The sequence below is a fragment of the Herpailurus yagouaroundi genome, unplaced genomic scaffold (genome assembly GCF_014898765.1).
Source record: "Herpailurus yagouaroundi ecotype Mexico unplaced genomic scaffold, PumYag 208, whole genome shotgun sequence".
Lineage (NCBI taxonomy): Eukaryota > Metazoa > Chordata > Mammalia > Carnivora > Felidae > Herpailurus > Herpailurus yagouaroundi.
The window spans coordinates 8,917,673-8,931,626 of record NW_024412439.1 but is presented as its reverse complement, the minus strand read 5'-3'; the positions used below and the strand labels follow the sequence as shown (position 1 = coordinate 8,931,626).

General features: G+C 44.8%; 1 protein-coding gene across 1 annotated transcript in view; it reads right to left on the bottom strand.

Moving 5' to 3' along the window:
• The window catches only part of STX8 (syntaxin 8), a 259,347-nt gene that overhangs the window by 78,891 nt on the left and 166,502 nt on the right, over nt 1-13,954 (bottom strand). The window contains exon 8 of the mRNA XM_040453213.1: nt 3,953-4,064. Within this exon, the coding sequence (XP_040309147.1) occupies nt 3,953-4,064 (112 nt within the window). The remainder of the gene's footprint in view (nt 1-3,952; nt 4,065-13,954) is intronic.

Genomic DNA, 13,954 nt, shown 5'->3' with positions numbered 1-13,954 from the left:
CTGGGTAGACAATGCTTAGGGTTTGCACCTTGCCTTCTTGATAGCCAAGGTCTTCAGGGACAAGCCTGCAGTGAGACTGGTGTTGCCTTCCTGAGTAGCTGGAGCCTTTCGACCCTATATGAGCAGCATCTACAATGTCTCACCTCGCTCACACTAAAGTGGAGTCATCTCTAGAGGTCCTCCTACAGTTTAAGCCCAATCTGAAAGGGCATACACATGGCACACCTAGAACTTCACCAGGTGCTCATTCCTTCCTCAGACAACATATCAGAATGTGAACTAAGGGGCGCCTGGGTGGTTCCGTTGGTTAAGTGTCCGACTCCGGTTCAAGTCATGATCTCACGGCTTGTGGGTTCGAGCCCCGCATTGGGCTCTGTTTGGCAGCTCGACCCTGGAGCCTGCTTCGGATTCTGTGTCTCCCTCTCTCTCTGCCCCTCCCCACTCACATTCTCTCCCCCTCTCTCTCTCAAAATTAAATATTAAAAAAAATTTTTTTAATGTGAACAAAGACAGAAATCCATGGGAAACTTCACTGTTTATATTTTCCCTCCCCTCCCCAATGTTGTAATTTTGAAAGAATTAAAATCTGTGTAGCCCTCACTGAGACTGACCAAGTAACACTGGTGAATAACTGTTATATATCATTACCTAATAATGAAATCATACTTAGCGGATCTGTTTTCTGTGTTTTTGTATTATGTGTGTGTGTGTTTTGCTGAGACTTTGGAAAGCAAGCCCCAAACACATAACCCTTCATTCCCCAAAGCTTCAGCATGCATCTTTCAAGAACAAGGAAAATTCTCCAACAAAGCATAAAACCAATGTTACAACCAAAACTTTTAACATCGATGCAATGACTTTACCTAATACACAGTCCACGTTTAAATCCCCCTTGAGATCCCAATAATGTTCTTTCAGCTGTGTGTTTTTGATCCAGAACCAAATCAAAATCACAAGGTGCATCTTCTGTCTCCTTTATTTTTTTTAATGTTTATTTATTTTTGAGAGAGAGAGAAAGCATGCACAAGTGGGGGAGAGGCAGAGAGAAAGAGGGAGACACAGAATCCGAAGCAGGCTCCAGGCTCCGAGCTGTCAGCACACAGCCCGGCATGGGGCGCAAACCCATGAACTATGAGATCATGACCTGAGCCAAAGTCGGACACTGAACCAATTGAGCCACCCAGGTGCCCCTCTTCTGTCTCCTTTAATCTACAACAGTTTCCCATCTTTCTCTTTCTTCCATGGCAATGACACTTTCAAAGGGCCGAGGACAATCTACACCACTCTCATTCTTTCTCTTGATCAGACCTGAGTTAACAATTTGACGTAAATACGATGCATTTACTTCCTGCTGTGTCACATTTGGAGCTGTGTAAGGCTAGCTTGTCTCTAACACCGGTGATGTTCAAGTCTCTTTCCTCCTTTACAACTAATAAATAATCTGTGGGGTCATAATTTGAGACTGAATATCCTATTTCCCATCACCTTTCACTGGTTGGTTCAGCATCCACTGATGATTCTGAAACAATTACACTGGCACTTGCAAAATGGTGATTTCATAATTTTATCATTCTCCTACTTTTTTTTAAAGTTTATTTATTTATTTTGAGAGAGAGAGAAAGCGTGAGTGGGAGAGGGGCAGAGAGAGAGGGAGACACAGAATCCGAAGCAGGCTCCAGGCTCTGAGCTGTCAGCACAGAGCCCGATGCAGGGCTCGAACCCACCAACCATGAGATCATGACCTGAGCTGAAGTTGGACGCTTAACCAACTGAACCACCCAGATGCCCCTCTCCTACATTTATTAGCTGGCAAGAAGACCCTCTCCCCAGGCTCACCTCTGCCTTTTTTTTTTTTTTTACTATTGATGTGAACTTATGAATGCGTTTTTAAAAACTCCAGTGTTTATTACCATCATTATTATTTTTATTGCTTCAATTGCTCCAAATTTGACCACGGGGAGTTCCTTTAACGCAGCTCCTATATACTTTTGAAATGCCTTCATCATAGTTTGTGCATTTCCTTAACTTCTGCCATGAGATATTGTAGGGTTGTCTTATATTTCTCTCCCCTAGCCTAGAATTAGCTGTTGCTGCAAGGAGTTTGGTTCCTCTTCGTGGCAAACACTATTTGGAAACCAAGATCTGGGCACTAATTATGCTCACTGCTACTGGAATATCATTGCTTCGAGGCTCTTTCACTGATTAAAAGCAGGATATTTATTACTTTTCAATCATGAGTCCACAATGATACTTATAATTCCAATCTAACACCACAGAGTTTGTTCTTACTTCCCCCATTTGGTATTTGCATCATGCTGGTTACTAAGTACACCAATATATTTATTTACTCATTCTCTTCTACTAGGCACACAAAGTAGGTTCAGAATTACTCTACAAATACCACTAGTGCCCAATGACAAACCTACTTAGAGTCTGAGATAAGTCTGCAGCTTATCATTTTGGGAATATGTGCAACTAAAGGTATACAAAGAAATCTATTCAAAAGTTACTTGAATTTTTTTTTACTTAATAAACTCTGTATTTTTAATTAACAGATTTGTTTGTTATTTAGAAGCTTATCCCTCAATATAACAGAACCTACGAAGATCTCAATATTAAAGAAAATGATTACATCAAAATGAGTTATGCCACAAACTTAAAAATTCAAATAATTCTAAAAAGTTTTATTTAAAAAAGGGCAATTTCTGCCTCCCCCTTCTGACTACTCCATCATTAGTTCTCACAATTTATTTTTAGTCTCCACCATTTAAAATAATGTGCTTAGACTATAATCTCTAAATTCTATCAGTTTTAGATATTACATAGTCATTTCTTCCTTCATTGTAGGATTTAGCTCTCTTACATTTCACTTCTTCTCTTTCCCATCTTCTGTATACTTATATCATATATTTAGGTTATTTTAACAGCAAATGTCTAAATTATTATGGCTATGTACACATTCACTCTTAAGTAATACATTATAACTATGTTTCCTTTTTTTGGTATTACTTTTCATTTTCCTGTAGTTAATAATTGCCTTTCTTTTTCAATTGCTTCGATTCCCTGCTACCAAATCGCATACTCTCCAGCAGCCTCTCAGTGCATTTTTCTTCTTCTTCTTTTTTTAAATTTTATTCATTTATTTTGAGAGAGAGAGAGAGCATGTGCATGAGCAGGGAGGGGCAAAGAGAGAGGGAAAGAGAGAGAATCCCAAGTAGGTTCCATGCTATCAGCACAGAAACCAACACTGGGTTCAATCTCATGAACCATGACATCATGACCCGAGCTGAGGTCAAAAGTTGGACGCTTAACTGACTGAGCCACCCAGGCACCCCTAAGGGCACTTTTTTCATCTAGGAAAACATATCATTCTATTTTCCCCCTGACTTCTAGATCTGTTCTTGAATGGTGAGTCTCTTGGTCTGTTGCACAGACCTGGGTCTTCCCACTGCTATCATCCAGGGAATTCTCCTTACTTTTCTCCTTCACTTCTGGCATCAGATATCTCTTTTTTAGAGTTAACTTTCTCATTAGGGAAAGTACATCTGCCAGGAGCTTGCTGCAATACTTCACTGCCCTCCAGTGTTTTTGATGAGATACTAGATGCCTTTCTGATTTCAGATCCTCCCACCACCACCCTGTGCCCCCTTCCACTTACTCTGAGAAGTTACAGGAATTTCTCTTTATCTATAGGTTTTGAAATTTCATTACTCTGTGCCTTGACATGGGTCTTTTTTCCATTTATTAAGCTGGGAACCTAGTGGGTTCTTTCAATATGGTCACTCCTGTTCCTCAGTTTTGGGGAAATTTCTTGCATTCTTCTCTTTGAAAATTTCCTTGCTCCTATTTTCTCATTGTGACATTCCTATCATTTGGATCTTGACTAAGCCTCTAATTAATATATCCTCCCTTGTCTTTGGTTCTAACTTCTGGAAGGTCTCTTCAGCTTTACCTTCCAATCTCTAAGAGTGCAGAGGGTCGCCAACGGTCCTTTCTATTTGTCGCTTTTTTCACAGATAACTTCTCACAGTTCTTCCTTTCACAAAGAGATAGAAAGGAAATAACTGAAAGATATAAGCCAATAGCATGATAAGACATGAAGTGCAACTGTTGTGCATCCGTTCATGTCTATGATTATCTAACACAGTAGGTCCACTTGCCAAGCACTGGAAATGGTATCATTTCTTCCAGGTGCTCAATGTGACAACAACGCTTTCTTCTGTTGACGACAATGTATATATTTTTAGGGTTTTCTGAAATTTATGTTGCTGGGAATCAATGGCTCTGATCAAACAGTCCTCTAGAATACATATAAACCTTTTTCCAACTCAACAGGTCCATGAGGAACCTCACAATTCTGAAGGAAACATGAAAGGCTGGGAAAGCACTTCAGATGATTTCAGTGAGATAGATACAGAGAACATCTCAATGGTCCCCATGTAGAGAGCCTGCAGGCCAGGAATGACCTGTTGTCTCTTAGCTCTACACCTGCCCTTCTTCGCCCTGTCCTGGCATTGTGGGGCTTGGAGTCTGCAAACCCCACTTTTCCTGGGTTCCCTTGCCAGCTAGCTTCCTGTTGCATTCTGCCAATATCAGGTACTGGAAGGAGTTCAGAAAGCAAGAAGAAGGATAGAAGCTGTCTTTCTTCCTCTTTTTCCCCATCTGCTTCTAGCAGTGTCTCTGTGAGTTTCCTCAGTGACCCCAGTTGCAGCCACACAGCCTCCCTTGTGGCCCCAGCACCAGCAAGGCGGCCCTTCTCTGGTCTGGTGTCATCCCCTCATGGTCCTGCTGTTCTGGTTGGGCAGCGGTCCTGGGAGGGCAGCGGTGAGGATGCTCCTGGGCTCTGGAACACACTTCTAACCGTCCTTCTCCCATGTCTATGTGGTAGCTGCCTCCCACAGGTACTACCTTCTGGATTACTCCACCCTCCCCTTTTTTATTCTCTCAGTCCTTCCCACAGTGTTGCAACAAGTTCTCTGTATTACGTCTCCTCTGTGTGAAACACCTAGTATGGTTACTCTTTTTCTTGATTGGCCCCTGATGGACAGAGCCTCTCTAGGGGATTAAAAAAAGGGTTTTAAGCCTCTGTAAGTCCTCATTACCAGAACGAGCTAAGGGCACAACGCCTCATCCATGGTTATGATCGCAAAAGTACAATCCGACTTTAACTGTTTTGACAAAGTCAGCCATGTCTAGAAGAGGGCGAAGCGACCCTCCGCATACTCCAAGTGAAAGAGGATATCCATCAGTTTCCAAACTAAGTAGCCAAATATGTGAAAGACCGTTCTCCACAGAGCCCGACTGACTCCAAAATGGCTGGCATCCTGCTAAGATGACCAAGGAACAAAACCCAAAACATCTTCTATGAGGAGATGAAACTGGGTTGGGAGAAGGTGGCTCCGGTCTTCAATTTTGCGAGAACGCAGCCACACAGGTGCTAATTCACTAGCTTCGATGCACTTGAAAATGGGTCATGGAAATGGCAAGAAAACGTATACAAAAGATATTTTTACAAAGTAATTTGTAGAGTATATCATAAAGCCATGATACAATAATGTTTTTAAAAATGTACTTCTTGGGGTGCCTGGGTGGCTCAGTCGGTTGAGTGTCCGACTTCGGCTCAGGTCACGATCTCACGGCTCCTGAGTTCGAGTCCCGTATCGGGCTCTGTGCTGACAGTTCGGAGCCTGGAGCCTGCTTCGGATTCTGTGTCTCCCTCTCTCTCTCTGCCCCTCCCCAGCTTTCTCTCTCTCTCTCTCAGAAATAAATGAACATTAAAAAATAATTTAAAAAATGTATTTCTTGGACTATTCCTGTCCTCTGTTCTATTTGGTGGCACACTTCCAGATGGCTCCATACTCTATGGCACAGCGAAGGGAGAAAGTGGCTGGCTGGGACACACAAAACAGAGCAGAGGAGGACAGGGCTTTGCGGAAGCTGGCTGAGAGGGTAGGAGGAGGCTGAGAGGGACGCCTCTGGAGGGTATACTCTTGGGGCGCCTGGGTGGCGCAGTCGGTTAAGCGTCCGACTTCAGCCAGGTCACGATCTCGCGCTCCGTGAGTTCGAGCCCCGCGTCGGGCTCTGGGCTGATGGCTCAGAGCCTGGAGCCTGTTTCCGATTCTGTGTCTCCCTCTCTCTCTGCCCCTCCCCCGTTCATGCTCTGTCTCTCTCTGTCCCCAAAATAAATAAACGTTGGAGGGTATACTCTTGACTGAGGTGATGAATAGAGATGAGCAGTGGGGAGAAAAAGACTGGAAGTCTGAAAACTTCCCTGGAAGAAAACAGGAAAGGAGAAAAAAGAAAGGACTAGAAAGAGATGAGAGAGGACAGTGTAGGGCGCACAGGGAGAGCCCAGCACCCAGAGCCGGAGATGCACTTTTAAGACCGACGGGTTAAGGCTCCACTGATTGTCACAGTCCAGAGCCCATCAAGGTGAGCCCCTTGGGGGATGCTCGGGCTACAGGGCTGTGAGCTCAGAGAGACCTACTTAGAATGACACTGGATCCTTGAACAATGAGGGGTTGGAGGCGCCCTCTGACTCCCCCAAACTTAACTACTAATCGACTGCTGCTGACCAGAAGCCTCACTGACAACATAGTCCATTAACACATGTTCTGTATGTCGTATGCACTCTATACTGTATTCTTACAGTGAAGTAAAGCTACAGGGAGGAAAACGTTATTTAAAAAATCACAAGGAAGTGGGGGGGGTGGTGGCTCAGTTGGTTAAGGGTCCAACTCTTGAATTCGGCTCAGGTCATGATCTCACGGATCATGAGATCGAGCCCTGAGTAGGGCTCTGCGTTGATAGTGTGGAGCCTGCTTGGAATTCTCTTTCTCCTTCTCTCTCTGCCCCTCCCCAGCTCACACACTCTCTCTGTCTCTCAAAATAAATAAATAAACTTAAATAAAATCCTAAGGAAGAGAAAAACACGTTTACTATACTGTACTACATTTATTGAAAAAAAAAAATCTACACGTGAGTGGACCTCCATAGTTCAAATCCATGCTACTCAAGGGTCAAGTGTGTTTATGGCATCCGCCTGGTGGAAATCAGGAACCTGAGCCTGACTTGGAACATTAGCAAGGAGAAGAGATATTATCGCCTGTGGGAGTTACTACCCTCGGAATAAACCCATCCGCCCAGGGAGGAAAGTTTGAATACAGAGCCTTGAATCTGTGGGCAAAAAATTCTCCAAAGGCTTCTCCATACCTTTCGTTGCCTAAAACCAGACAGTGTTGTTGGCATTCGGCAATGCCAGAGACCCCTGATCCGGCTTCTTTGAAACGAGCAGTGTAGATAAACAAGGTTGCGTGATGCTGGGACAGAAAAACCCAGATAGTAAAACTTCTGCGCTCATTCTGAGGATTACTATTGGTATAATCAGTAATCATTTTATCCCTTCCCCCCCCCCCCAAAAAAAAAATATATGCCTTTAAATACCTAAATCTTCTAATTTGCCACAGGCCAGAGAAACTCCTTCTAGATGGCTCTGCTTTCCCTCTACCTTCACATATGAAAATGTATCGCAATTATAGTCTCCACTTAAGCAAAGTGCTTGGAAATATTTATTTAGTACGGAAGGGCTAAAAGGGCTCTTGTTCTGAAAAATTTGCCTGAGGTCTAGAATTTTTGCCACTGGCAATGAAGGTGCTTTGGGGGGAGGGGGAGAATGAAGCAGGAATATTTAAAGTCTAGCACATCTGGGTATTAAATCGCCTGAAGCCAGCACATGCCACCAAAAATACGAGACACGGCGAAGAAATACTCACAGAATGAGGAACACCACAGAAGTAGGTCCAGCTCACATTAAAAAACAGGACGAAGGGACGAGGAGCAGAGTTGAAAAGACAGGCCGAAGAGAGGTGAGTCTGGATCACAATGAGGACAACCGTTGTTTGGCAACACTGGAAGTCTAACTTTGCTAAGGCGTGGTTAGTATGAATTAAACAGACTCAATGTCACAGTTAAGGGGTGCCTGCTGCCTGACCAAAGGGAGGAAGCATGTCCCCTGACTCTTAGGGCCTCCACTGCCTCTAAACAAACCGGAAGTCGGAGCAGCAAGGCGGATCAAAAGCATCCCTGTAGACATGCTAAAAAAGTCATGTTACTGACATTATATCATGTTACTGAAGTTACATGAAAAGTGTAACGCCAGAGGGCTGATAACAAGAATAGAGAAGTCTCTGTAAATCAAACATTCCAGGCGTAAAACTTTCCTTCCAGGTTTCAAAAAACAAACTGCCAATATTTTGGACATAGGAATAGATCAGTGATCAGAAAACTGTGCTTTACTAATATTAACAGGAATGACGGAAGTTAAGATTCAGCAACAACAATGCTTAATTCATCTACGTTTTATTTGTGACATGTTCTCTAGTTTTTGAAGGCATTTTTGTTCCTTTTCCTATTCTGCTTAGGCAAATCTGTATAGATATAATGAAGATTCTGTTACCACATCACATAAAAAATGGTCGTACGGAACGGTATTGTTCATTACTTTATAAAGGTGCCAAGGAATTTCAGAAATTACATGACTTTACCTTTGCCATAACTTCATGAAATCAAATTTTACTCGTTTTTTTAAATTTTTTTTCAACGTTTTTTATTTATTTTTGGGACAGAGAGAGACAGAGCATGAACGGGGGAGGGGCAGAGAGAGAGGGAGACACAGAATTGGAAACAGGCTCCAGGCCCTGAGCCATCAGCCCAGAGCCTGATGCGGGGCTCGAACTCCCGGACCGCGAGATCGTGACCTGGCTGAAGTCGGACGCTTAACCGACTGCGCCACACAGGCGCCCCTCGTTTTTTTAAATAAGAAAAATTTATTGTGGTTAAATACACATACCACGAAGCTCGCCACACGAGCCATCTTTAAGCGTGTGGTTCGGTGGCACTAATTGCATTCATCGTGGTGCGAGGCCACCATATTCATTCACTCTTAAAGGTGACCCTTCTCGGGTTTCTTTTCACTTCTCTGTATATTTACAGGTAAGAAGCTATGCCAGACAAATGCCAATGCAACCATGGAAACTCTTAGATCCATATCTACAAGAAACTTTAAAAATATATAACACTTTTCGGAAATCCAAAAGTCATTTTGAAAGGGACTTTGCTTCGAGGGCCAAAGTCCCCGAGGAGCAGGAACAAGCATGTGAAAGAACATGCAGAGGCTGTTCTGGAGACATATAAGGCCGATACAGGCGCAGGCCTGATGTGCAGGGATGAGCAGAGGCCCGAGGTGCCTGCCATGGGAGGACACCTGTGTCACGGACCACTGAGACTCAAGTCCAATACCAAGATCGTTCTGCTGCTAATCCGGAGAAATTGATCTCACTGTTCACACTCACGGGCAGAGAGAACTCATCAGCGATTGAAAATGAGCCCCAAATCAATTTTTCTTAGGAATTTAACGCTCATTCAACGGCTGGAAATCGTCACGACTGCTTGGCTCTGAGACAGAAAGAAAAGGTGAGCCAAAAAAATAAACACGGGGTCACTGGTGAGGTCTGCTGGAACAGCTGAAGGGATCTCTAAAGCCTTCATTAATGTAACAACATGTAGAGTCGAGTTCTTTCAAGCTTCGTATCTGGTTGATACCATTGCTTCGCCAAAGGGCTCAGGAAGGGAGAATGACCTATTTTACTTTTTGAATACTACAAATTCCCTTAAGCTACCCTCCTACTTCCTTCAAACACGTGCGGTTCCAAGTGGGCATGCTGCCTTAGGATCAAGAGGAAGTCACAAGGGCAGATTCTCTGCACCTTAAGCTCTGCTTTGTCCTGAGCTGTTTTGAACCCGGCCACCGCTATGGAGCGTGCATTTATCAATGGTTACTGCTTCTCACAGCTAATATTCAAGTAAAACTGCCCCATTCTCTAAGCACACACCAAAAATTGGCTGGGGCTAGGGGGACCCCTAAATGGAGTGGACACAGGGAATCAGGAAGGTAATTTGAGTTCTTTTTCGAGAGAGAGAGAGAGAGAGAGAGAGAGAAAGAGCGAGTGCACACGTGCATGAGTGGGTAAGAGGGGCAGAGGGAAAGAGAGAGAGAATCCCAAGCAGAGTCTACACTCATTGCAGAGCCCTACGCAAGGCTCGACTCCATGACCCTGTGATCATGACCTGAGTCGAAACCAAGAGTCGGATGCTCAACCGATTCAGCCACCCAGGCGCCACGGTAATTTGATATTTGAATTTCTGTTTTGCTAACACATGAAAAGGATGATCTGTGAATGACTGTGACTTAACAACCCTAAAACCAGCTACATGTTCACTTAGTCCTTTTTATGGGTATAATATTTAAGAGAGGAGAGGCATGAAAACCTGTACTAAAAACTTAAATCTTAGAAAGACTTATTTTTCAAAAAATTTTTTAAAAATGCCTACTAACTCACTTCTAAAACCATAACTGAAAATGGCCGAACTTGGGGAGCCTGGGTGGCTCAGTCAGTTGAGCGTCTGACTCTTGATTTCGGCTCAGGTCATGATCTCAGAGTTTGTGAGTTCGAGCCCCATGTCAGGCTCTGTGCTGACAGCATGGGTCCTGCTTGGGATTCTCTCCCTCTCTCTCTCTCTCTCTCTCTCTCTCTCTCTGTTCCTCAGCTTGCTTTCTCTCTCTCTTCCAATCTCAAAATAAATAAACATTAAAAAGAAAGAAAGAAAGAAAGAAAGAAAGGAAGGAAGGAAGGAAGAAAGAAAATGGCCAAACTTGAGAGAAAAATGTTAGGAATCTGTTTCTGGAAACAACTTCTTGAACACAAAACCCAGGAGTCACTCCCATAATCCCATCCCTTTATGTTCCTATTTGGATACAGACTAAAATCTGCTAAACTTTTCTCTGTATCTTCCATTAAAAATTTTTCCCTGTCTTTCTTGTTTTGTTCTGATGAGAAAAATTACAGACGTTGGTTAACAACATTTACAGCCAAGATAGGCAACACGCGACAATGCAGGCCAAAGTCCCTGTTCAGGTAGGATATAATTCTGCATCTTTTTTTTTTTTTTTTTTTGGTAATGTTCATTTATTTTTGAGAGAGACAGTGTGCAAGTGGGGGAGGGGCAAAGAGAGAGAGGGAGACACAGAATCTGAAGCAGGCTCCAGGCTCTGAGCTGTCAGCAAGGAGCCCGATGTGGGGCTTGAACTCACGAACCGTGAGATCATGACCTGAGCCGAAGTCGGATGCTCAACAGACTGAGCCACTCAGGTGCCCCAATTCTGCATCTTTTTTTAAAAAAAATAAATTAATTTATTTATTTTGAGGGAGAGAGAAAGAGAGAGAGGGAGAGAGAGAATCCCAATCAAGCTTCACAGCCATCAGCACAGAACCCAGAGTGGGGCTTGAACCCCGAGCCATGAGATCATGACCTGAGCCGAAAGTAAGAGTCGGACGCTTCACTGACTGAGCCACCCAGGTGCCCCTGATTCTGTGAGTATCTAACCTGGTGCTGGCCACCCTGCAGAATCGGGTTCTGGTCTAGACCCCCGGCTCGTCTCTGTGTGCATGTTGTAGGGTACAGCGGGGTTGGGGCAGGGTGCCTGATTCTCTTCAAAGGGGTGTGAAAATAGAATGACAGAATTGGATGAACCTCAAAGAGCATCTAGTCTCAGCCACTGATTTTACGTGTTCAAAGACATGTGGGCGACTTCAGTCACAACCAGAATGCAACCTTTTGTTTAATTTAAAACATTTTTAATTAAAAAAAAAATATTATTTATTTTTAAGAGACAGAGTGTGAACAGGGGAGGGGCAGAGAGAGAGAAGGAGACACAGAATCCGAAGCAGGTTCCAGGCTCCGAGCTGTCAGCACCAGAGCCCGACGCGGGGCTTGAACTCAGGGACCGTGAGACCATGACCCGAGCCGAAGTCAGACACGTAACCGACTGAGCCACCCAGGCGTCCCCAGAATCCAAATCTTCGTTTCCTCTTAATTTACAAATATAAAAGAAAATCAGTGTATGAATGAGGACACTTGGGTGTAATGGCGGACTCCTGAAGGGCTAGGTTGGATTGGCAAGACATGTGGAACAGGTGTTGGGGGCACTCTTCCCTACCTTGGGCAGTAGACAAAATGATAGAGGTAAAGTATACCTTGAGTATGCAAAACATACACGTCCCAGGGGGTCCTTCTAAGCCCGGCCAGCACTTGCTGGCCCCACAGGGCCAGCTGAAAGCACACGAGATCCTGGGCAAACAAACATTACCGGAAAACACGCACAAACACGCATGTCAGGAGTGGCACCCACCGAGGCCCATGCAGTGTAATTATTACTCCCGTGACAACAGATGCCGCTCTTGGAAATCACACCTTATCTTTCCAAACCACACCAAGCAAAAACAATAATCAAAAAGTGATTCTACTCTATGATCATTTCTGACCCCTTGATGATAGCCTCGCGGCAGATTACAGAAGCGTGGAGGCCTCTGAGGCCGTGGCGATTGCTCGGAGGCTGTCAGCCCCTATCAATCACCTTCCATTAAGTAAAGGTTTTCCAATTTTGCGCTTCTCTCAAAGGCTTCATTTTGCCCGGATTAAGTCGAAGCATCAACATTTCAACTCACTGCTCCTGTTCCCGCTTCCAGAATAAATGCTGTTAGCAGAAAAATGGGCTTTTCCACAGTCGGGACTCAAAATCAAAGCAGACAACAGCGATGAGGTCGCATAAACAAGACATCTGACCGCAGACGCCTCAGGCGTGCATTACACACGTTTCATGACTGACCACAGGGCCCCGGAGGGGCAGGAAGGGTTGAAGGGTGCCCGGCGAAGGAGGGGTCTGTGAGTCAAACACGTTAGCCCCTAAAATGAATCTGGGGGCGATCGCAATATATTCATGGAGTGCTAGGGTTTTCTCTTGGGTTTTAGAGGCAGGTGTCCTGTGAGTTTTGCGCTCTACGGTTTTACTGCTTGGTATCTGTCATCTCCGTGATGGAGAAAAGTCACTTCGTCTAACACGCAGCAGATGGGGAAAAGGAAGGGGAACAAGTTTTATTTTTTATTTTATTTTATTTTTTATTTAAAAAAATTTTTTTTTCAACGTTTTTTATTTATTTTTGGGACAGAGAGAGACAGAGCATGAACGGGGGAGGGGCAGAGAGAGAGGGAGACACAGAATCGGAAACAGGCTCCAGGCTCCGAGCCATCAGCCCAGAGCCTGACGCGGGGCTCGAACTCACGGACCGCGAGATCGTGACCTGGCTGAAGTCGGACGCTTAACCGACTGCGCCACCCAGGCGCCCCAGAACAAGTTTTAAATCAACCGAGAAGAGCATGTTTAAGAAATAAGGGCACCTTCAGCAGAGGGGCTCCTCTTGTTTCTGTCCGTAACGCTAACAGCTGGGTGGAGTTTTGCTGCGTTCGGACACCAGAACCAGAAGACGCGGGGCCACCGGGTGCACAAAAGCAATCAAGATGACACTCGCGCGCGCTTTTCTGTGCCTATCGACAGACTTCGTCGTGAGGAGTTTTAACGGCTACATAAACGGGACAAGAGCCAGAAACACAGTGGTGAGAACACGAAGCGAATGAACAGCGGAGAGAGAGAGATTGTGGTGTTATTCCCCAACAGGCCCAGGGGCTGAAGGGACGGATGGGAACAAGGGGGCCCCACGGAGTACGCTGGGACATGTTTTATTTGGCCCGCGTGGGAATTTTTTTAAATGCTGATTTACTGTCAACGTGGAAATATGGGGAGATTTCGCTTGAAGATCCAGGTTTCAGGCTTCTCCCAAGAAGAGAAGCAGACGGGTAATGTGGCACGGCATCCCCCGACTTGGCCACAATCTGCTCTTTACTCTCCCGTCGGCCACCGGAGGTCATCACGGCGGCCGGCTTCATTATGAGGGTTCCCGTCTGGCCTCCGAAAGCATCTGACAGGATGAAGGAAACTTTGGGCAGGAAAAAAAAAATCAGAAGCAAGCACAGAAGAGGAAGCTGCTTGGGGGGTGAAAGG